Raw genomic sequence first — 25,215 nt, forward strand, 5'->3', positions numbered from 1 at the left:
GTTCGTAAGAAGGTTCCCGTTTATGTCCTTACACATATCAGGCTGTGGCACGTGGCCCTTACGTGAACGGTTTAACTTCTCATAGAACTTTCGTGTGTTATTAGCGCGGTACAGTTGCTCCGTTTCTTCACGGTCTCAATCTTCCTGCTGGCGCTTTTTCACCGGAAAAATCGAGTTTTGTCTGTTCCGCGCCTGTTTATATCGTTCCTCGTTCGCCCTCGTGCGGTGTTGCAGCAATCTCGCCCATGCTGCATTCTTCTCTTCCACTAACTGCTCACATTCGCCGTCATACCAGTCGTTTCTCTGATCCGGGGGCACCGTGCCTAGTGCAGCGGTTGCGGTGCTACCAATGGCGGATCGAATATCTCTCCAGTCATCTTCAAGAGACGCTGCGCCTAGCTGCTCTTCCGTTGGAAGTGCCACTTCCAGCTGCTGCGCGTATTCTTGGGCTAGTCTACCGTCTTGTAGCCGCCCAATGTTAAGCCGCGGCGTCCGACTTCGACGCGTGTTGTACACCGTCGAGAGTTTTGAGCGCAGGCATACTGCAACGAGGTAGTGTGTTCCTCCGAATAGCTCACTTGGGACAACTTGGATGATCTAAGACGGGAACCAAAGAAAATTTCTTGCGTCCGTACGGGTTGAAAGCTTACTTTATTCTAACATAAAAATTGTTCTTACAAAAATGGTGTATATAATGTGTATGTGTTTGTGTGTGAGGGTGACTACAAATGTCTGTATGGGTGGACTGTATACTCGAAGTGGAGTAATGTTTTGATTGGACGTAACATCTTCCCGGGGCCTTGAAATTACTTGATTTCTAAACATCAATCGTCACCAATATCTTCACCATCCAAAGGAAGCAGACAAATCTTTTTAACTGCTCGCTTAGTGATCCCGTCTTTCGTCCTCAGGGTCACCACACGCGTGAGACCATCGGTTCCTGGATGCATGTCAATGATCCGTGCCAATGACCACTGAAGAGGAGGGTGATTCTCGTCGACAATTAACACGAGAGCATCAGGCTTGAATAGGGTGATCTTGTAGTCCTTTTGTCGGCGTTGAAGTTCTTGCAAATAATCTGTCATCCATATTTTCCAAAATTTTTGTTTCAGGTCCTGTAGAAATTGCATTCGTGACAAACGTCCAAGTGGGATATTACCATATGATGGCTCGAGAATGGCCTGAAACTCGCGTCCGATGATAAAATGTGCAGGAGTAATTGCCGTGATATCGTTCGGATCATCCGATGACGGAACTAAAGGTCTTGAATTCAAGATAGCTTCAATTTGGGAGAGTACCGTGGCATATTCCTCGAACGTCAATCTGTGCTCGGCTAAAATCAGCTTAAGATGTGACTTAACCGACTTTACACCTGCCTCCCAAATTCCACCAATATGAGGACTTCTAGGCGGAATAAAAGACCATTCAATACTTCGTTGAGTACAAAACTGATCTAGTTTTTTCTGAAACTGTTCTTCCTTGAAAAGTGCCGATAGGCGCTCAAGCTCATTACACGCTCCTTCAAAGTTGGTGGCGTTATCAGATATCATCTTACTAGGCAAACCGCGACGGCTCACGAATCGTTGTTGCGCCGCCAAGAATGCTTCACTCGTCAGGTTCGATACTGGTTCTAGATGCAACGCACGTGTACTCATACATACAAAAACGCAAATATACCCCTTGGTGTACATGGGTTTCCTTGCCTGCGTCAATGATTTGAAAAGGAATGGACCAGCGAAATCGACTCCGGTTGTAGAAAAAATCGGCGCTGGTTGGACCCTATAGTCCGGAAGATTCCCCATAAGCTGAGTAGCTCGTGATGGTCGCATTCTAAAACACGGAATGCAATGGTGAATGATCTTCTTGATAACGTTCTTTGCTCGTAAAGGCCAGAAGCGCTGCCGTACAACAGCTAACAATCCACGCTGGCCGAGATGATGATTGCGCTTGTGGAGATGCCGTATAAGGGTAACAGTTAGTGGATGTCTCTCCGGTAGTAACATCTGGTGCTTACTATCATACGGAATGATTGCATGTTTATTTCTGCCGCCCACTCGGAGAATTCCATCGTTGATATCAATGAAGGGGTTCAGACAACGGAGTGGGTGTCTAGAAGTGTGATCCTTTTTCAGCAGTTGAATTTCGGATTGGAAAACTTCAACCTGCACTAATCGAACGATCAAAAGTGTGGCCCGTTTGAGTTCGTTCACAGTAAGCGACCCTTTCGTCAATTGACTTCGACGACTTCGAATGTAATCAGTAAATCTGACCACATAAGCCATTGCTCGTTCAATAATTGAATACTGACTGACACGATCGAATATTTCTAATCTGGAAGTTGCAGTTTTAGTTGCTACTAAAGATGTGTGCTTCAACTCTGGCAATTCATCGTCCGTCAGAAGTTGAAGTGATTCGATGATGCACAAAATTGGTGGCCCAGTCCACCAAAGTTTGTGATCGATTATTTGCTTCGGTGTGATACCTCTTGAAATGAGGTCAGCTGGATTTGATGATGAAGGTATGTACTGCCAATCAGTCTCACTGGTGATATTTCTGATTTTCCTCACTCGGTTTGCTACGTAAACTAGTAGTTGCTCTGGTTTTCTGGCTATCCAAGCAAGTACGATTTGTGAGTCACTCCATAAAGTCGTTGAAGCAAAAGTATAATCAAGCACTGAAGTTACCTTCTTGAGCAAATTGGCAAGCAACAATGCAGCTTCTAATTCAGCGCGTGGGGTGGATATCGTTTTAGGCTTTCCCTTCTTCTTCTTCGGCAAAATTTTTGACTTACTGCACATCAACACCAGTTGTGATGTTCCATCGTGTAAAATTGACCTCGCGTAGACACAAGCGCCACACGCTTGATCGGATGCATCCGAAAACCCATGAAGCTCAATTCTCACAGCACCGTCCACGATAAAACGCCTAGGTAAATCCATGTCATGAAGTGAATTTAATTCTTCACGGAATGAACTCCAGCGTGCTGCAATGTTTGGTGGTACCGGATCGTCCCATTTTGATTCAATTAACTCCCGCATCAAAAGTTTTGCTGTAGTCAAAACTGGCCCAAGAAATCCAAGAGGATCAAAAATTTTAGCGATTTCACTGAGGATACTTCGTTTAGTTAGCCTATCGTTAGTCTGCGTTGGAATACTTATTCTGAAGATATCGTTGTGTGATTGCCATGCGATTCCCAGAGTTTTAATTGGAATATTGATGGTTTTGTCTGTGATATCCAGACTATTTTCACGCTGATGTTCCGGAGTCGCTTCCAGTAGTTCAATGGAGTTTGAGCAGATCTTATGGAGGCTGAATCCTCCCTTGGCCAATAGATCGTCCATTTGCTCTTTCAAATCAAATAGTTCGGGGATGCTTTCAGCGCCTGAAAGCATATCGTCAATGTAACATGACCTACTGATAGCGTGCGCTGCCAGGGGAAACGCTTGACCCTCATCTTCTACTAGTTGTAGTAAAGACATAGTTGCTAAAAATGGTGACGACTTCAAACCGTACGTCACTGTTGTCAACTGTAGCACCTTCAATGGCTGATCACTATTCTCTCTCCAAAGTATCCGTTGGTATGGTTGATCGTCAGGATGTATCGCCACCTGGCGATACATTTTAGGAATGTCGGCGCTAATAGCGTAACGGTACGATCGGAAGTTGAGCAAAATGGAAATAAGGTCATTTTGTACCGTGGGACCGGCACGCTGTGCTTGATTGATGGAAACACCAGTACTGCTCTCCGCTGATCCGTCGAAGACAACCCGTAGCTTGGTGGTGCTACTCGATGGCTTCAAGATGCAATGGTGAGGCAGGTAGAAGGCACTGCCTGCATCCTCACTGATCGATGGTGTCATCTCGCGTAAATGATTCAAGTGCTCATACTCACAAATAAATGCCTTATACTGCTCCTTCAACAAAGGGTCTCGATCTAACCGCCTCTCGAGTGATAAGAAACGTTTTTCCGCCATAATCCGGGAATCACCCAGCTTCAATTTTAAATCGTTGAATGGAATCCTCACAATGTAGCGACCTGCCAAATTCCGCTGGTAAGTCGCTTTGAAATGAGCCAAGCAGGACTCTTCTTCCTTTCCGTTGATCGATGTTTCCGTGCATGTTTCCACCTCGTAAAATTTGGAGAGAATTCTGTTCAAATTGTCTTCTTCAACCACATTGGTTAAACTGTTTCTTACAGTGTGGAATCCGATAGGAACTAGTCCGCTTACAATCCAACCGAATTGTGTTTCTTGAAGAAAAGGATGATGATCCCCGAATTCATGTTGACCCGATTTCAGAAGCTTGAAGAAAACTTCGGAACCAATCAATAGATCAACTCTGTCTGGCAAATTGAATGCTGGATCTGCCAGAACAACGCCAGTCGGAATGTGTACAATCTTCGCGTCGAATTTAGTCAAGGGAAGGTCTCCAGTTATTTTTGGAACTATTAGCAGCTCTAATGGATTCGTAGAAAACTCGCTAATTCTCGATTCCACCTTCGTATGAAGTTTGAACTTGATGTTAACTTGCTGTCCATTGATTCCAGAGATGACACAGCATGCAGGCTTTCGTTTCAAACCAATCAAAGTGGCAAACTGTTCCGTAACAAAGTGTGAGTGGGAAGCTGAGTCCAGCACCGCTCGACAAGCAAATTTCGAGTGGCCTTTTCCATGAACGTACACCACGGCCGTCGCAATTAGACTCTGTGTCTGTTCTGTTTTACCCACGGTGCAAAGCGTGGTGGTTGTACTTCCATTTAATGGTGTGGAACTGGATTCTACATCGTCCTTTTGCTGATTTTCCTTTGTGGGGGGTGTGGTTGATTTCGGTTCTCCCTGGTGAAGCAACGTGTGATGTCTCTGGGTACACTTCTTACACGTATGTGTTGATTTACAATCGATTGCTGTATGTCCTCTTTGTAGACAATTGAAGCATGATCCTGACTTGATTAGGCTGGATTTTTGCGTAATAAAATCAGCCTTCTTGAATGCATCACATTTCCAAATTGGATGCGGTTTTTTGCAATGAACGCACTGTCCTTCCGCAGTGATGAGCGCATGACCTTTCAACTCTGTCTTTACTGCCGATCGATTTAGCTTCGCCGGCTCAGTGAACGTCTTTGCTGTTGTTTGAATTTTCTCCAAAGCTTTGCATCTGTCATTCAGGAAGTCCAACGTATTTGTGTACTTGGGAAGCTCACCCGGTTTTTGCACAAGTTCCCAAGCCTTCCGTGTCTCGTAATCCATTTTTGATGTTAGGATATTCAAGATAACCATCTCACCCAACCCAACGACTGGCAGGTTTAGATTGGTGAGTGCATCGACATTTTTGTTGCAAATATCGATCATTCTTCGTAGATCAACAGCACTTTCCTTAGTAATTTTTGGAAGGTTTAGAATAGCTTCAATGTGCTTGTTGACAATGAGCCGTTTATCCTCGAATCTATTTCGAAGCGTTTTCCAGGCTGCGGCATAATCATTGTTATTGATGATATCCTGGTCTATTATACCTGCTGCTTTTCCTACCAACGCGTTTCGAAGGTGGTAGAGCTTAATAGCCGGCGATTCTGCGTTGTAACGGGCCATAATATTCTCAAACATACTGCGAAAGGCGTACCAATTCTCATATGAACCGTCGAAAGTAGGCAATGGTACCTTCAACGGCGGAAGATTCGATTGCATTACCTGATTCTGTGGCTGTGGTCGAGAGGGGGCTAGTTGTAGATCAGCTTTCATCGTATCTTCGATCATCTGTGTCAGCTGAACAATCAAGTCGCTATAAACCTGCTCGAATTCGATATATACCATTTCTTCTTGCGTTTGGCGCTCTTCGCTAAGAGGAAAGTCGTAGATTTCGTTTTGGAAGTCATTGAATTCTACGTAACATCGTTTCAGCATTTCCACTTGCATCTGGAGATAGTGTTTGTTCTTGTTATTGGCACTATCTGGATCCAACACCGCCACAAAAACCCTTTGCATCTTTCTTCTTACTATTTCACGCTTCTTCACCAATGTTTGAATCTTCGCTTCCATTTTCTTCTTCTCTTCTCCTTCTTTGTGCTGTTTTTTCTGATTGCTCACGGAGAGCGGATTCGAATCCGATCTTTCTTCCGCGTTGCCTTCTTCGTTACGGTTTTGACTGTCACCGTTCTGATTTGTGTCGTCACTTTGCTTTTTTCGTATGAGCACTGGCGTTCGCTTCATGCTACTGCTCAGTAGCGTTCACAAAACTCGGCGTCCGCGAGTACACGCCGTTTTACGTGTGCAATCAATCGATTCGCCAAGATATGGCGTCTACAGATAAAGTCAAATCGCGTTACCAAATATTCGAATCGCCAAAATGGCGTCTACGAGGAACACGCCGAAACGCGCCGATACTGAATCGCCAAATTAGCGCGTCCACAAAGAAAACGCCGGTGCGTTTTATCGTTCACGAACATTCGAATCGCCAATATGGCGTCCACAAAGAGCACGCCGGTGCGTTTTATCGTTCACGAACATTCGAATCGCCAATATGGCGTCCACAAAGAGCACGCCGAAACGCGTCGTTTATCGCTTGTGCGTAGCACACGCGTCGTAGTTTTTGCTTTCCACGGCTATTTCCGCATCCCGTCAACGGCAACCGATCACCATCGAAGTGTCCACTAATCCGGTCGATGGGACCAAATGTTCCTCCGAATAGCTCACTTGGGACAACTTGGATGATCTAAGACGGGAACCAAAGAAAATTTCTTGCGTCCGTACGGGTTGAAAGCTTACTTTATTCTAACATAAAAATTGTTCTTACAAAAATGGTGTATATAATGTGTGTGTGTTTGTGTGTGAGGGTGACTACAAATGTCTGTATGGGTGGACTGTATACTCGAAGTGGAGTAATGTTTTGATTGGACGTAACATAGTGGTCGGATTCAATATTCGCACTGCGGTAAGTGCGGACATTCGTGATGTCGGAGAAGAATTTACCGTTGATTAGAACGTGATCGATTTGGTTTTCCGTTTCTTGGTTAGGTGATCTCCATGTGGCCTTGTGGATATTTTTGCGGGGAAAGAAGGTGCTTCGGACTACCATTCCGAAATCAACGATTTTATAAACGAAATTAGGCACCCTAATTACTCTCATGTGCCTAATTTCGCGCACAAAGCGAAAGTCTAAATAAACACAAAATTAAAATTTCCCACTTTTCAATAGTAATGACGAATAAACATATCCAACAGAGCATAATGGATACAAATATTTCCAAAAAGTAGTCAGTTTTGTACAGTAAAATCATTTGTTAACTTGGGTCATTTTCTTCGTCTCTGTGCTAAGTAAATGTGGCGGTCGATGGGAGGACCAAATTGAAATAATTTTATTTGGTGTACTAAGCCAAGTTTGTTTTTTAAATTCTTTCGTGAAAAACATTCAACAACAATGATATTTTGTAATCCTCCAGATTTTTCAATTTTGACTGGTACCTAAAATTGAAAAAAAAATAAATGATTTTATAATGCGCGAAGTTAGGGCGCGCCCGAAATTAGGGCACATCACGGTACTTCATACTAGGCACATCACGGTACTAGGATACAATGATAGGACCAGTAGCTTTGCGTGCAAAGGCATAGGATTGCCAACCCGGAGATGGCGAGTTCGATTCTCGTTACGGTCTACGATGTTTTTGGTATAAAAACATTCTCGACACCCTGGGCATAGTGTATCCATTATGCTTGCCACATAAGATACTTACTCATGCAATGGCGGGCATAGAAAAGCTTTCAATATTGATAACCGAGGAAATGCTAATAGAACACTAAGTTGAAAGGCGAAGTTCTTCCAGCTGAAATGTAGAACCATTGAAGAAGAATAAGAAAAAACCTTCCTTAGCCTAACGGTAACCTCGTACCTTTTCTTCACCACTAATGGCTCAAGATGTGTTGTTTTCCAAGTGCAACGGTCGTGTAATTCAAAAATGGGAGGTACCTACCGACAATTTGACGTAGATTTAGAATTTCGGAATGTTTCAAAAAAAGATAACAGCGGTAATTTATTCAGTAGATTTTAACTTATATTTCAAGTGAATATTTTCTAATAATACTTTCATATATTACACAAGTCGGAGATTAAATATTTAAATAAACCATTTACAAGAGCAACGATATCGCTATGAATGTACCTGAAGCTCACTTCTAACCCTAATTTATTTAAAACTAGTACCCATGTATGGAAGCTTCGCAAAAAGAAACATTAGTTCGATTATTTATAACGCAGTGAGTAAACTGCCTTCAATAATATAACAGTCTATTTATGTTTTTCATTTCAGGACTATCCTGATCTAGAATCTGATGCCACAATTTTAGATTTTATTCCAATGGTTAAGGGTGAGATTCAGTGACCAAAAGCAATTATGTTAAATTTGGGTTTGTTTTTCAATCCTACGTAGGAATGACATGGATTTATAATTTTTTTTTTTTAATATGATAAGGATATCATGCAAATAAGAAAAAATCATAGCCTTTATTTAACAAATTTAATTTCATTGTTCTACTTTGCATGAATCCTTCGGATTTATGTTCTTAACATAAAACCAACACGAGTGATAAACTAGCTTCAGTTATTACATAAAACCAACAACTTTCATTGAAGTGAATAGCATTTGAATGTGAGTACATATGTGTAAAATTGCGACCGTTGGTTAGAAGTACGTTATCCATCAATGACTGAGAGACGTTTTACTTAGGCTAGAAAGAAAGTATCAAACCAAGATACGGCATTAGGTTCATTGAGGAGCAAGTTTAAAACTTACACAAGATTACATTTTTATCCTGGTGTTGAGGAACTCTTCAAAAAATTTTGCTGATTTCATTTAATTCCAATTGGTTTCAAGAACTTTTGAACATTACACTCATAATGATGAACCAGATAGAATAGTATCACATCTACAAGTTCCTCAATACAAAAACATACACTTTTAGTCACGAACAATGCACACAAAAATCGAACATTTACCTCTCCCCTACTTCCCACTGGGAGATTGTTTTTTCTTAATCATACTCACCTGCTGCTGAACAGTAACAGAAGATTGCGCTTGTTGCACTTGTACTTGTTGCGCTTGCACAACGCCTACATTTGATCCGTCACCAGTTGCAGTCGTAATTATCTGTTGCGGCTGAGCTTGGATTTGCAGTACTTGAGTGGCGGTTTGCGTTTGTTGCGTCTGAGATGTGCCAGCTGAAACAACCTGTTGCGTCTGTTGCTGCAGCTCGGCTGCACTAGTAGCGGATGCCATCGCTTGAGGTTGCTGAACCGTTACGGCCACTAATGATCCACTAGACGTTTGCAATCGCACTGGACTTGCGTTTTGGCGCTGCTGATTCTGCAATGCAGTCAGAATAGCCTGCTGCTGTTGAGCTGGAGTAGCTCCGGCGGCCACCTTAATGGTCCCGATGTTCTGAGTGGGAACATGGGCTCGGATGTTGCCAGCTGCAATTGCTTGGGCAGCCGAAGTTGCGGTCACAACCTGAAATAGTTGATGGTAAATGTATGTGTTCTTAATGTCTATGACTTAACCGTAATCAATAACTCACTTGAATGGTCTGCCGTTGGTTGGCCTGTTGTGACACTGACACCGGAATGACCCGTCCGACACTGTTTTTACCCAGCACGATTTGTCCACCAGCGGCAAGAGATGCAGGCTGCGCATGTCGGATAACTTGCTGTATCTGTTGAACAGTAACAGTTCCTGCAGGTAGATTCTTAGGACCTTGCACGAAAAGCTGCGTTGGTTGACCACTTTTTCCGGCCACCTGCGTGATCTGAGTCATTTTTCCAGTTTTACGCTGGGCAGCAATGATTTGCTGTTGAAGATGAATTTGTCGAACCTGACTTGGATTGCTTATTGTTTTCAGCTGGCCAGGTTTCACCTGAGACAACGTCATTCCAGTAGCTGCTACCGTTCCCGAAGAAGTTTTAACAAGTGTTGCAATTTGCTGGCCGGAAGTTCCAGCCTGCTGGACTTGCAAATTGGCAGGAGCAAAAATCTGTGTTTGGGGCATAAGTTGCTGCTTGTGCTGTTGACTGATAATTTGTCGTTTCATCATCATTTGCATCTCACCTTCAGTAACCGGCCGAGTTATCATCTGCTTCGTTCCAACCTGCTTAATGAACTGAGTTCTTTGTTGCCCAGGGGCAACCTGGACTGTGGCTATTGTTCCTGCATGTGTTGTAGTAACAGCCGCTGCGGAACTAGTACTAACCGTGGCGACTGACACTTTCTGTCCGGCTGATTGTACTTGTACTGCTTGCCCTACCGTACCTGTTTGGATGATATTGCCCTGAATTATGGCAGGACTTACCAAAGTCGGTTGACCTCCAGCCTGTTGAAGAACCGTTGTTCCTCCTTGTGCTGCGCTCGGATGCAAAACCTTCAGCTGTTGTCTAATGGGTTGCTGTCGGTAGAATTGTATTTGGGATGTGTTGATCGGTTTTCCCGCACTCGTAACGGTTCCCACGGAAATGCCCTTGGCAACGACTCCAGAGACTTGCTGACCAGCCATCGACAAACGAAGTTGTGCCGTCTGCAGCTGAGCTTGCGTTAGGCCTTGCCCCAAGCCACTGACACTGACAACCGTGGGGCTCTGAGATCCAGATCGCTGATGAAGGACCACTTCTTGTAGAGTTCCAGGCGGCGCAACAATTCTCTGGGCTCGCAAAGCAGATGTTGTTAATGTCGCAACCTGAGATTGTTGTAATGAACTTCCCGTTGTCATGACTGTACCGACAGTTGCCAGCTGGGCAACAGACACAACCTGGGGTAACGATTGAGTGGCCAAAGTCTGAACAATAGAATTTGTAGCTTGCGTCACAGCGGGACTACTTTGAATGATCTGTGGAGAGGACTGATGGATTGACACAATTTGTGGCTGGGAAAGTTGAACCTGGTTAGCCGACATGGTCGTTACAGGGGTAGTGAGCACTACCGAAACTTGCTGCTGTGGATTACTTTGCGCAACGGCTATCTGCTGAGTGATAATGTTCTGATTTGAAGGGCTGGCGACTATTGCCTTCACAATTTGCTGCTGATTCGGGCTGGGGCATATATTCACCACAGGTTGAGCGCGTCCGGCCTGTATTGATGGGGATTGCACAAGTGTTGCCACGGTCGGAGTGGCACTGGTTCCCACAGCACAAACGACGATCGTTGCTTGCTGAACTTGACCACCGGTCCCTGCCGTTGCAATATGCTGTTGAGCGTGTGGTTGGATTTGAATTTGTTGCGATACTTGCTGCTGGATGACATGTGCCTGTGATTGGACAACTTGCTGCATAAAATAAAACGAAAACGTTTTCATTGTGGAGAAAATTTTAAGAGTGCCTTGAACATGTTTCCATTTTTGTTTTCAGTTGAAATCTACTTCAGAAATTTCATCAGGAGCGCTTGCGTTTCTTGGTCAGTTTATGTAGCTTGAAGTTCATCATAACATAATGGGTACTCCGTTATGGGCATTGCTAAAATCAGCTGTTATCTGAAGATCACTGGGATTTGAGAATATATTTTGAATTTGATAGAGGTATGCTTCAGACATCCGTAATTCGCTATATTAATGTTTCCCGTAGAGTCAACAATACTGACCTTGCATATAATACTAGGGTATCTGTTCCTATATCAATAACAATAAGGCAATGGGCATATGAAATGCATTGATTTCTCACCCAATAATCAAGAAACATGAGAATAATTATGCTCGGCTGACGTAATTTTTGATTGAAAACAATATGGTAACTAAAAAAATGAAATTATTATCACATTATAGAAGTATTTAGCTAAAAAACATCATCACCGCCATGTACCTATTTCAATAACACTCAAAAACAGTTAATCCTATGCTTGTACCTATAACAATAATACTGTTTCCAACACAAAATACGCACACTATTACTTGTGTGTATACGTAACGATATTATTGCAGTGATGCCGAATTCTTCAATGTTTTGTATTTGAATTGCAATATAATTACAAAATTGCAGTTTTTGTTGTAGTTTTTCAACTTATCAGCTTAATTTTATGTTTGTCATAGATTATCTTTTCGATTTACCTTATTTTACAAACATAAGAGTTGAATTTCACAATGAAAGTTCATTCAAGCATTTTTGAAATAAAAATCTAGGTCGGCAACCCTTGAGAGTACTGCAAGCCATGTAAACAGTTTGGAATACGGACAAGGATAATTTGGACGTTGTTCGAAATAAACCTATATCAAACTATAGGAAATCGCGTTGGTTTTTCAAATATAATTATATTTATAGTGAAAATGTGATGTGCTTTATATGTTGTGAAGTGAATTTTGAAAGGATTCATTTGTGTTAGCTTGAAATTGAGTGGAAAACAACGGCGTGAAAACAGATGAATCTGCTAGTAGCAATCGAGCAGTGCATCAAATCAACAGTTCAGAGATAGGAAAATGAAAATAAAAGTGCTTTATAATTTTATCTTTTAACAATTTGATTCTTGTGCATTGAAACATACTCAAACAAAATCTCGAATAATATTCCAAACATTCGAGAATGTGTTCCATCCATTATTGTGTACATACGATGTGTGAAAGTGTAATTAAATTGATTTTTTATTTGGTTTATCGACGGTTGCGATTGATATACGGGCCGTTATTAATATGGGAACAGATACCCTACTACGAGGAAAATATAACACAAATATCACAAATATCAGAATACTAAATTGACAAACAAGACAAGTTTCTTTGAATACTTTTTTATCACAAAAGAACAAGAGTAATAAGTGGGCATATCTGCCGCTAACCGCAAGTCAGACTTATCTGTATATGGGCGCCATATACAGATAAGTCTGACTTGCGGTTAGCGGCAGATATCGTCCCTTCAAATTTCTTTGACCACACATACATGTGTATTGCTCTACTGATCTGATACCGTCAGAAAAATAAGTGGAAAAAATTGTTCAAGGCAATGCTTTATAGATATACCAAACCTGAACTTGTTGAACTGCTTGTACTTGGCTTTGGTGCTGTTGCTGTATTTGTTGTTGCTGCTGCTGTTGTTGCTGTGCGAGCTGCTGCTGTTGTTGTTCCTGACCTTGCATCATCACGGCACTCTTCTGCTTCTCCTTGGATATCCTCTCGGCTCGGCGCGTTGCAATCTCCACCGGTGTCAGTGGTGTATCATAAGCAGTGATGCCATATTCCGCCAACACTGCTGCGTGTTTCGGATTTTTCATTTGCGGGTTGGCCGTCACCTGTTTTGCATGCGGAGCTTTCTTACTGAACGCCAGTTTGATGTTTTCAAACTTAACGTTTGATAGCTTGATGAATGAGTTATTGCCATCGCCCGTGAAAAGTTGAGCAGTTCGCATTGCGCGCATTCCTTTCGGAGGAGTCGATTTCAGTGGATTCTTATTCTTCTTCTGCTTCTTCGGACTTTCGAGTAACTTTCCTTCCTCCCGAGGGATGATAACTGCTTCGTATCGGTAACGACACTGCTTCGGAAGCCTATAGGTTCGTGAACTTTGATTCACAATGTCTGCAACCAAATCCCAATTGGGTGTATGACCAGGAGAAACTAGCATCAGATTCAACGGCAGCCCTTGTAGGTTCTGAATAACGTTGAGCATGGCCATGTCTTCATGAATCATCCATTCCGGCATACCTTCCGGTTCAATTTGTTGCTTGACGACCGGCGTCTGCTTCAAACCGACCATTGGGAAGGGCTTAATAATACCTTTGTATCTTTGTAGCTTGTAATCTTTGCGTAGTTTTGCCTGATGCGGTGAAGGACGATCGAAGAGGGACCGTGGTGCATAGTAGGTATCCTCTTTCCGAATCTTGACCGGACGACGACCATCGGAGAAGAAACCAGCTTCAGATCGGCTTCGTTTGTATTCCTTCTTCACGTAAACCGATGGCAGTTGGGATTCCGGAATAATTTCCGTTTCGTACAGAAACCCAAGAGCATGATCCACATAAATATCGTTATCATCTTGCGGCGGCGTTGGTGGGCACCACATCTACGGTTATTACATGAAGAGGATATTGAGAAGAAAAAAATCATTACACTTTGTGTTTTAACTACTTTCTGCTTTGAAATCTATGTCGTCCAGAAATAAAGGAAAGGGAAACAATTAAAAAAACATTTAGGTACACAAAAACAAATAAACATTGAAAGGAAAATTCCTTTTAACGCAGACGGTATGTATCCGGCAGAATAAACTTTCCTATATCCGATAAGGGTAGCAGTTTTGGGAAGAGTGCTTGCTTCATACGGAATCCATAAAACAATGTTTTTTACAAAATAAGGTATGCTCAAATCGCAAAGCGGCTCCGAGTTTTGCTTTTATGTTCAGTGCTGTTTTATGTTGATTTTGTTGGATATATACATTTTGACGTGCTATGATAATAAAATTGTAGCAATTGTAGCCTTTTTATTCGAATTTATTGGGTACCATACGAGATGCGCAAAGCACATGAGGTAGAATTCGAAAGGCGGAATCACTAAAGGCAGAGGCCGGTCGTTTGATCTGCTGGGTTTAAAATGTCCGTCAATTACTCTTTCTCTATAATAAGTTATCCTCTTGCCTTCGACCGACCAGACCTACAAGCTTCGTTGCTTTATATATGCCAAAAGGCCTTCCGTAACTCAGCGATAAGACGTATGACGAAGAGAAAGATAGCTTCTTGGAGAAATTTTAAGAAAAAATAGGAATTTATTCCCAGAAAAAATAAATTGCGCTCGGGCGAACCGGTGTGCGTCAATTCTCATTGTCGCTAGCCCTTTACTGTAAATACTTCAATGTTAAAATAATACTGCTCTACAGAAGGAAGTTAAACGCTGCTGCTACGATATTCGCCTCCTCGACTATATCTCACGATGCATGTATTGAGTAAGGATAAACCTGATGCCAGTAAAAGACGCAACAGGGAAGTTACTTATCGAACCAAAACAAATGAGCTAAAACATCGGTCTGGGCACTTCGAGCAGCTTTTCCAAATTGGATGTCCCACTAACCATCAACATCACGGCATAAGCCAACTCCGAAGTCATCCGAAGCATGAAAGATGAAATCCATCAAGACCCCCGGGATCAATCGAGTCTGATATCTGCGCAAATTATGCATCAACTATTCTGCAATATCGTGGCCGCATCGTAACCTTTCTAAGCTTTTGGATGCAGTACGTCTTAGTGAAGGTCCAGAGAAAATTGTATGAATATACACGGTTGTCCGACATTTCGCGGTAAAACATTCCGCGGTAAACCATTTCGCGGTCTGCATCATTTGGCGGTAATCTGTTTCGCGGTTCATACAATTTGGCGGTAATCCGTTTCGCGGTATATATTATTTCTAAATATCATGTGCTGTCTTCTTCAAATGTTCGCATTTTCCCGGTATAAGACAATATGTGTTGTTTCGTCTTCTTTAAATGTTCTCATTTGCCCGGTATAAGGCAAATTGTGATGTTTTGCCTTCTTTAAATATTTGCATTTGCCCAGTATAAAGCAAAGTGTGTTGTTTTGCTTTCTTCAAATGTTTGTATTTGCCCGGTATAAGGCAAAGTGTGTTGTTTCGCAATCTTTACATACCGTCATCGGGGGTAACAATGGGTCAAATGAGGGTGAGAATGGGTCACTGTTTCAATGCTTGTAGATTGGATTAAATGCATCTGAGGGCAAGTAGATTAAAATATAAGAGACCTTTTTAGACGATTTTGCTCTTCGACCTCCTGACTGCCGGTGAAAGCGATGACCCATTCTCACCCCCAGACCCATTGTCACCCCCGATGCGGTGGCGGTAGTCGTATTTAAAAGTATGTTTTGCTTCAAAACATTTTTTTGTTGGGATTTGAATTTATATGAGTCTGGTGTAAACTCAATGATTATTCGCTTTATATAGTAATTAGGTGAATTTTGCGGCTTTACACAGCTAAAGAACACATTATTGAACTACTTGTAACATCAGTAAAATTAAACCTGCAAATTGGTATTGACCGCGGAATAGTACTAACCGCGGAATGGTATACCGCCAAATAATATAAACCGCGAAATGTTATACCGCGATATGATACTAAACGCAAAGTGGTAGACCGCGAACTGGTACACCGCGAAATGGTTAACCGCGGAATGTTTTACCGCGAAATGTTGTACAATCTACGTCTCACTTTGAACAAAATGCAATCAAAATCATCGTCAGGGAAAAAATTAACACCCATTGCTAAAATCACTGTATGTGGCCAAGCGCCTACCAGATGGCGGTAGTGCGCAAACGTCAAACACAAGCAAAATCGATGGAAGCGACATCGGTGGCCGATTGACCACCTACAACAAATTGAATCAACCGTTAAAAACCAGATTAATCCACCTAGCGGTGATGATGCCTTTCTCGTGCGGTAAAAAAAATAGTATTTTGGGCATTACTTCTAAGCCCATCGTCCGTTTGGGCCAATTTTCAATAGGAAATAATGAGACAAGATTCTGCGTCTAATGCAACCTGTTGCGAGGAAATCGGTTCAGGGTAAGTGCATTAAAAGTGAGCTAGACTTTTTCACGCGCTTTTTTATGAGAAAAAGTATTTTGGCCATAACTACCAAGCCCATTGTCCGATCCGTCCAATTTTCAATAGGAAACAATGGAGCAAGATACTGCGTCGAACGCAGCCTGTTGTGAGGGAATCCGTTTAGGGTAAGTGCATTAAAAGTGAGCTAGACTTTTTTACGCGCTTTTTTATGAGGAAAAGTATTTTGGCCATAACTTCTAAGCCCATAGTCCGAATCGGCCAATTTTCAATAGGAAATAATGGGGCAGTATACTGCGTCGAATGCTTGTTGCGAGTAAATTGGTTGAGGGTAAGTGCAAAAAAGTGAGCTAAACTTTTTGCTCTTTTGGTGCGCACATTCACACACACATACACACACACACACACGCACACACACACACACAGACATCGCCTCAATTCGTCGAGCTGAGTCGATTGGTATATAACACTATGGGTCTCCGAGCCTTCTATAAAAAGTTTGTTTTTGGAGTGAACATATAGCCTTTACGTATACTTAGTATACGAGAAAGGCAAAAGGTGAACAATGGAACATGTGTTAAATGAGACGTCTGTTTCTCTGTGGCAGAACGGTTCGGTGAATAATTTTACAGATTTTCGATGGTTTTGACAGTTAAACAAAGGAAAAATCGCAGAAAATTTGGTGAAATATTTACCGAACAATTCTGCTGTTGTATGTAGTTGCCCGGAATAAGGCAAATAGTATATGACCCCTTTTTCAAAAGTACGCAATTGTTCGAAGTTGGGCTAAGTGTTTGATTTCCTTAAAATAATAGATAATTCTTTATTTAAAACTTGAAAAGTATGTATTTGTCCGAAATAAGGCAAAAGAGTAGATGACCCCTTCTGTAGAAGTACGCTTTTTTCCCGGAATAAGGCATAAAACAGACGACTTTTTGTTTAAAAATACGCATTTGCCCAGAGTATGGCAAAATACTAGATTACCCATTTTTTTAAGTACGCATTTACCCGGAATAAGGCAAAAGAGAGAATGACCACTTAGTTAAAAGTATTTTTTTTTATGTCTTTATTAGGGAGACTTTCAGCCCGAGGCTGGCTCATCTCCATATAGTTAAAAAAAGATATTTTAGTTACTAGATAAAGATTGTCGCTTCGGTTCCCTTTGTTCTGCTGTCCGGAACATGTTGGGTACCAAGCTGTCAAATCGTATGGATTTTCCTTCTTTGACATTTAGCTCCCCTATCCTCGCCAGCAAAAGATGTTCCGGACAGCGACAATCTTTATCTAGTAACTAAAATATCTTTTAGTTAAAAGTATACACAGAGATGTCCTACACAGTTGGTAAAAATCCGCCTTTTTTATTTTTCACAATTTTCAACAATCAAATAAAATTCATTCAGTGAGCGCAACTAATAGATGGATATTTGAGTATTCTAAGTGTCACTTCGATATGTCAAAATAATACACGCCGGAGCAACAAAAGAGCGCGCACAGCAAATACACCGGCGTGTCACAGTCTTCAAAAAATCTCACTCTAGGAGCTGCTGGGATTCAAAAAATGATATCGAAACTAATCTTACTCCCGTAATTGATCCCAATCCTGTCAAGCATTGCTTTTCTATAAATCACAAGGGATGATTGAATCCTCAGATTCAATCCTTGTCCTCTAGCCTTATCTGTGGGAAATGTAGTCTTCCGAGTGATTTCAACGTCATTGTTGTTCTACCTATGACCTTGTAAAAAAGATAGTTTGATAGTTTTCTTCCACTTCATCTAATATTCATTAACTTTAAATTTTGTTTTTCCTTTCAAAATAAGGACAAGCCGCATCCACGTGCTCCCAAATATTTAAGGTATTAGTCCTGGTCTGATACAGTGTTATAACTCATTTTGTGCTGTACAATTTTTAGACTTAATTATTGGTTATTGGTTTGAGCGTTATACAGAACAATCACAAATCTCCAGCCAGTCAAAAACTAGCCCTCAAGCGAGTGCAGTTCTCAAAACAGTAATGTCATGGAACAGTTTGGCTATACAGTGTTGACCCGATTTTGTCACTCCCCGATTTTGTCTACCCCCGATTTTATCACGTTTTCGACCCGATTTTATCACGTCCCGATTTTGTCACGTTTTCGACCCGATTTTGTCACCCCAAAAAATTTTGTCATTCTTTTTATTTTCGTAAATAATACCAAAAACAACATTTATTTTCATGAAATAAATTTCACCACCTGTAGTTTATTACGAACGACTTCTGAGTACCTGGGAAATATTCTGTAAGCAATTTCGATAAGAAATAACGGGTACCGTTCATGCATTTGACCTCTCCAGGGCATAAAATTATTCATATTTGTGGAATGAATTAAAAAAAATGAAAATATTTTTTTTCCAATTTTGTCACATACCCTGTTTTATCACCCCAAAATTCACCAGGGGGTGATAAAATCAGGATATTACTGTAGATCTCCCTGCACCAAAAAACAACTGGAAGCATTAACAACAAGATCCCATTATTTTTTTCAAAATACTCTGAAATTGTCTATCTAAAATCTTTCCCATTGCTATTCCTCATGATTTCATAATATCAAATAAATTAAATTTATTAATAAATCTAAATATACGAGAAAGCCGAAATAGAACAAACGTTTCATATATTCTGTGTTCTTCAATAATCAGATTGCCAGTCCTTTGCTGATTCACTTGAACGTTTTCTATTATTGAGACAAATGAAAGACTTCATAAACCTATTTAAATGTTGGAAGTTAAAACCTTAAATTGGCGAATTTCTGTAGATCTATAACCAAATTCAACGCATCCTTCTTAAATTATTATTGGAATGTTGATTAGAACAAGCGAATGCAACCTCTGTGTTGTTGATCAGGCGTTATCTAATTTTATCCAGCGATTAAAGGTTGAGAAGCACTTAGATTGACAGTTACCAGAATCCCAGAATAAATCTTGCATGCTGAGATTTATAAAAATTGAGATTTGTAAAAATCCCTAAAATAAGGATGAAACCAATGCATTCTGTTTTAAATCTGAGAGTAAATTGATGCTCTTGAAACACTGGCAACACACACGGCGGTGTATTCGCTTGTGAAAAATAAAAGAGCATATTTTCTGCCAACTGTGTAGGACATCTCTGAGTATGCATTCGCCCGGAAAAAAAGCATAGAGTAGAGTGGGGCAAGAGTGCGCGTGGGGTAAGAGTACGTTTTCAATTTTTTGAAGTAATAAAAAAAGGTAAACTAGCAGCACTGCATCAGTTTGACAGATATTCTGGCCAACTATTATCATGTGTAATTGTAAACGATTTGAATAAACAACAAGGTAGATATGGAGTTAGATAACTTTTTGGTCATTTTGCTAAAAATAATTGGATTTCCGCAACTATTATTTCATTACCATATATACGTTCAATCAGGTGAACATTATACCGTTTCGATAACCTATTGTATAGAGTACTTTATGGTACGGAACACCAATCCGGTTGGTTTTCCAAGAAGTCAAAACCATTACTTGAATAATATTTGGGACTGTGGGGTAAAAGTACGCAGGAACCGGTGGGGCAAGAGTACGCATATGAATCTTCAAGTTATGATGTCAAACCCGTATCTCTGGCCGAAATAAGACTTCTTCCAAAGCGTAAAGATCCACAACTAAGAAAAACGGGACAGAATTTGAAATTATCACAAGTTTTTAGGATAAGTTGAAGTAATTCGGTGTTAGAAAGGACTTAGCGAACAAAGCACTGAAGCGAAATAATGAAATTGCATTAGGACGTGTTGTACAACAAAACATAGTACGAAAACACAATTTCATCTAAATGATAATTTTATTTAATCAAAAGAAACATTCATAAATTACGCAACGTTTAGCTGGGAGGGGTTGCGAGATGTATGAAAATCCATATAATTTTTAGAGGATTCATACAAATAGTGTAAGATAGGGGTAGGGGTGATGAAATATCCAAATTTTACGTTACGTGATTGGTGGACTTTCTTTAAGGAAAATGCCTTTGTATACGCCACGCGTAACCTGATATATATTTTCACCTCTGTAGTTTTTTGTATATATAAAAAAACAATGGTTTTTCGTATGAAAGTGAACATTTTTTGGATCCCCTCCCCCTTTAAGAGCTACGTAATCTTTAAACATTCCCTAATATATGCTCATTAAACATCAATTAAATGTTACTAACTCTTATTTGTGTCAATATATACTTAAAGCACATGATTGGATAAATGCGTACTCTTACCCCACCCGATGCGCACTTTTACCCCACCGGTGGGGTAAGAGTGCGTTTTTCACTTGTCTTGCAATAAGGGTTCTACTAAAACGAATCTCAATAATTTCAATATTTTTTACACTGGGTAACATAAAGGAAGAGTATATGAATAATCGACACTGATTTGATATGCAGAAGCTTGCTTCATAAGGGCCACATGATCGATTGAAAACTAAGTGCGTACTCTTGCCCCACTCTACTCTAAGGATAGATGACCCCTTCTTCAAAAGTACAGATTTTCCTGAAAGATAATAAAAGGAGTTGATGACTCGACTCGATTTGATTATTCAAAAAAACGCAATCGCCCGGAAAAAAATTAAGCAAAGGTATATGATTTCTTTTCAACGCGTTCGATCGAAATAATAAAAGAGAAGGGGATTCCATCTTGTAAAACACAATTTCTTCTTATAACGCAAAAGAACGTTCGCATTCGCTTGGAAGAATTCTAATAAGTAGATTATGCCTCCATTTGGAGCACGCATTTGCCCGTCAAATGACAAGAGTAAATGACTACTTCTTTAGAAATCACATTTGTCAGGAATAAGGCAAATTAGTAAATTTTTTCTTCATTTAAATTACGAACTTACCCGGAATTAAGCGAAAAAGTAAATTACTCCTTAAAAACACAAATATGCCCAGGATAAGACAGATGGCTCTGATACAGCACGCGTCTGCCTAGTGATTATCTTCTTCTTATTGGCATTACATTCCCCCACTGGGACAGAGCCGCCTCGCAGCTTAATGTTCATTTTGCACTTCCACAGTTATTAACTGTGAGGTTTCTAAGCCAGGTTACCATTTTTTAATTCGAATATCATGAGGCTAACACGATGATACTTTTATGCCCAGGGAAGTCGAAACAATTTCCAATCCAAAAATTGCCTAGACCGGCACTGGGAATCAAAACCAGCCACCCTCAGCATGGTCTTGCTTTGTAGCCGCGCGTCTTACCGCACGGTTAAGGAGGGCCCCAAAGTGATTATAATTCTTTTAATTTTTGTGCCAAATGGTCATTTTGCCAAATCGCGCTAAAATCATTATATTTTATTATTATGTTTATGTTTATGTTTATTGTATAGATTCATCTGACATTTAGTGGTCTTAATGAATATAGTAAATTTTAAACAAGTATACATTAAACGATTACAATCTTCTTAAAAAGGTGGTCAATGGTAAGTTAAAATCAAATAGCCTATAAATGCTGTTAAAAGCAGCCGCAGCAGCACGGAAAGGTTCATTAATGCCATACATTCGATTACGTGGAGAAAGGTGCAGGAAATCTCGTTGACGCATTGTTCGTTCCGGAGCATAAATATTTAATCTCATCAGAAGTTCCGGAGAGTCAATTTCACCAGTCGCGATTCTGGCCACGAAGGCAACCTGCGATCTATTCCTTCTCATTTGAAGAGTGTCAATACCAAGTAGTCTACATCGATCCTCATATGCGGGAAGATGAGCGGGATTCCTCCATGGTAGGTGCCGGAGTGCATAACGCACGAATCTACGCTGCACGGTTTCTAGCCTTGAGATCCATATGCTATGATAAGGGCTCCAAACTACAGCACAAAATTCAAGGATAGAACGAACTAGAGAGCAGTACAGAGATTTTAGGCATTGAGGGTCCCGGAAGTCTTCAGATAGTTTGAAAATGAATCCGAGTTGCCTATTAGCTTTTGCGATGATGTCGTTATAGTGCGGCTTGAATGTCATGTCTTGATCCAGTGTGACTCCTAAATCCTTAATCTTATTTACTCTCTCAAGGGTAGTACCAGAGATACAATAATCAAAAACTATCGGCTTGTGTTTCCGGTAAAAGGAAATAGCATTACATTTTGAATACTGAGCGCCAGGAGATTAGCAGTGCACCAGTTCGCCATTCTATCCACACGCGACTGCAGTTCTTCACAATCCTCGATGCTGTTGATAATCATAAACATTTTAACATCATCTGCATAAAACAAACGACAACCAGGAGGTAGCAGTCGAGAGAGTTCGTTGATGAACAGCGTGAACAAGAGAGGTCCCAGATTACTTCCTTGTGGTACACCAGAAGTATTGGAGAAGTATTCAGACTGTGAAGAACCGATTTTCACAGAAAGCAAACGGTTAGACAGATATGATTTGAACCAGCACACTAGATGACGACTAACTCCAAGTTGTTCTAACTTTGCAAGCAATATTCCATGGTCGACGCGGTCGAACGCTGCTTTAAATCCGTATAAACTGCATCAACTTGGCCACCGGAGTCCATGGTACGAACACAAAGCGAAACAAACTCTATTAAATTCGTTTCTACAGAGCGCTTTGGATAGAAGCCGTGCTGTGCTGTAGATATGTACGCTTTACTGGCACTGAATAAAACGTCGTTCATGATTATTTCGAATACCTTGGAGCAAGAACATAAGGATGTGATGCCTCGGTAATTTTGTACATTCCTTTTGTCGCCTTTTTTGTAAACGGGAAACATGTGCGACATCTTCCATTCATCAGGAAACTTTCCCTCCTGGAGCGACAGTGTGAAAATCCTGGCTAAGTGGGTAGCCAGCGAATTCGAACAATTCTTGAGCACAGAAGACGGAATACCATCCGGGCCGGCAGTGTACGAGCTTTTCAATTTTCTGATGGCTGACAGAACGGTCTGCTCATCGATTATAAACGCATGTAAATCCAAAACATTTCTCGGCGTGAACTGATTTGCAACAGCTATTTGATCGGCGGTGGCCCTGGTGGCATTGAAGGTACTCAGGAAATGTTGAACGAACAAGTTACACTTTTCCAGCTCTGAACTGGCGGTTTCTTCTCCCAGATGCAAGCACGAAGGCAGACCTACTTCCTTTCGTTTGGAGTTAACAAACGACCAAAAACTTTTGGGATTTCTTCGGAGTGATGTTTGCGTTCGAAGCACGTAACGACGATAAAGGAATCGATTGTATACACGATATGCAGTACTGGAACGGTTGAACTCCTGCTTCGTAATCAGCGTGCGATTCTTGCAGTACTGTCGCAATGCTTTTGCCCTACTTCGCTTTAGCCGACGCAGACGACTGTTTGACCAGGGAGGCTTAGGCTTTGGACGACACAGGGGCACGTGCTCCGCAATTATACGACGAATTTGGCGAGTGAAATAATTAACAGCATCATCTACACAGAGGTCAAGCTCGATGGGTGACCAGTCAATACATGAGATAGCATCACAAATACTATCATAATCAGCTCGGCGGTAGTCGTACATTTGGTGAACGTCAGAAGCATCGTCGAACGTAAACAGGCCCGGAAGGTTGACGACTATGTCCAGAGCAGGATGGTCAGCATCAAGGGAGATGAGGGGTTCGATGGTGCTAGTAGATTTAGCTGCATCGTTGGCGAGGACGAGATCCAGAAACCGTCCATTTCTGTTAGAAACTCCATTGAGTCAAGCCATTAAACGAAAACCCATCGGCCAATGCGGAGCTACTGGTGGACAAAACAGATTGGGGGTTCACATGCATAAACCCGTCTTCCGATGCAACCCATTCCAAGTTCGGTTGATTATAGTCTCCTAGTTGCAAGACGAAGTCATTGAAGTCAAGGTTGGAACTAATAGAGCTTAAAGAGTTCATGTGATCCCGAATGCAATTTATGTCGCTACGCCGGTCTGGAGGTAGATATAATACTCCTATGCTAACCAATCGATCTGTCGTAGAAATTCTAATCCATAACTGCTCCAATGCTATGCTTGTCAATGTAGAGTCAACGTAGCTATTCCAGCGTGTTGAGACTGCTATCAAAACTCCTCCTCCGCGAGACTTAGTGCTGTTAGCTGAACTACGATCTGTACGGTAAACAGCAAACTTAGGACCGAATAGCTGTAAGCCGAGGATTTGTTCGTTTAGCCAAGTTTCCGTCAAAACAATTACGTCGTAGTCACATTCACTAGCAGCCAGAAAGAAAGAGTCCACCTTAGTACGGAGCCCGCGCACATTCTGATAGTAGATGCGCAATGCATGAGCAGGTAATTCACTAGGCGAAATTGATCCTCTGACCGGTAGGCTATCGTTAGAAACGTTGAATGATATAGCAGGCTGCTCGGGGTTGGAATCAGCGTCAACTGGATGGATACTGGAAGTAACAGACGTTACCGGAAGAGAATTGTTCGGGACGATATTGTACTTGCCTGCAATAACGGTTTGGAAGCCCTCCGTGCCAGACTCAATTACAGGACCGGGATGACTGCGGAGCGCTGGCAGGATTGGCTCGACTGCAATGAGCGGATTGAGGGCTTCCATTGAGCTAGCAGGCGTGCATCCCGGTGAACGGTCGATTATTGGCATCCTAGACGTGTTATTAATCGGCAGTTCCGACGGGAGAATGGATTCAGCCATGTTTTCACTAAAAACCGGAGAACTTTCAGACAGAAAAGCGTTCATTGATGGTTGATACT

The 25,215-nt window shown here is 41.4% G+C and overlaps 3 protein-coding genes across 5 annotated transcripts in view; all 3 read right to left on the minus strand.

Moving 5' to 3' along the window:
- Positions 1–650: 650 nt before the first annotated feature.
- LOC134215823 (uncharacterized) lies at positions 651–2,008 on the minus strand. The gene is made up of 2 exons (XM_062694934.1): positions 1,160–2,008; positions 651–1,078 (listed from the first exon to the last, which is right to left on the minus strand). The coding sequence occupies exons 1-2, from the start codon at positions 2,001–2,003 to the stop codon at positions 825–827; spliced, it is 1,098 nt and encodes a 365-aa protein (XP_062550918.1). The 5' UTR covers positions 2,004–2,008; the 3' UTR covers positions 651–824.
- A 576-nt stretch (positions 2,009–2,584) lies between these two features.
- LOC134209528 (uncharacterized) lies at positions 2,585–6,203 on the minus strand. Its single transcript, XM_062685508.1, has 2 exons — positions 2,685–6,203; positions 2,585–2,608 (listed from the first exon to the last, which is right to left on the minus strand). Exons 1-2 carry the CDS (start codon positions 6,201–6,203, stop codon positions 2,585–2,587), a joined length of 3,543 nt encoding a protein of 1,180 aa, XP_062541492.1.
- A 1,816-nt stretch (positions 6,204–8,019) lies between these two features.
- LOC134211560 (helicase domino) overlaps positions 8,020–25,215 on the minus strand; it is a 46,257-nt gene continuing 29,061 nt past the window's right edge. For 2 of the 3 annotated variants that reach the window (XM_062688543.1, XM_062688544.1), the window contains exons 15-17: positions 12,977–14,008; positions 9,561–11,294; positions 8,020–9,493 (exon numbers count right to left, since the gene is read on the minus strand). In XM_062688543.1, coding sequence (XP_062544527.1) covers positions 8,990–9,493; positions 9,561–11,294; positions 12,977–14,008 — 3,270 coding nt within the window. In that variant the 3' untranslated portion in view covers positions 8,020–8,989. The remainder of the gene's footprint in view (positions 9,494–9,560; positions 11,295–12,976; positions 14,009–25,215) is intronic. The other variant, XM_062688545.1, reaches the window with a different exon arrangement.

Source organism: Armigeres subalbatus, chromosome 2, assembly GCF_024139115.2.
Source record: "Armigeres subalbatus isolate Guangzhou_Male chromosome 2, GZ_Asu_2, whole genome shotgun sequence".
Classification (NCBI taxonomy): domain Eukaryota; kingdom Metazoa; phylum Arthropoda; class Insecta; order Diptera; family Culicidae; genus Armigeres; species Armigeres subalbatus.

Bases quoted from the DNA above. Each gene is read 5' to 3' on its own strand.
- LOC134215823 (XM_062694934.1), bottom strand. From the start codon at position 2,003: ATGTTACTACCGGAGAGACATCCACTAACTGTTACCCTTATACGGCAT. The intron at 1,079-1,159 runs GTAATATCCCAC...TATGGATGACAG, and splicing joins CATTCTCGAGCCATCATATG to ATTATTTGCAAGAACTTCAA.
- LOC134209528 (XM_062685508.1), bottom strand. From the start codon at position 6,203: ATGAAGCGAACGCCAGTGCTCATACGAAAAAAGCAAAGTGACGACACA. The intron at 2,609-2,684 runs GTAACTTCAGTG...TTGCTTGGATAG, and splicing joins TTGCCAATTTGCTCAAGAAG to CCAGAAAACCAGAGCAACTA.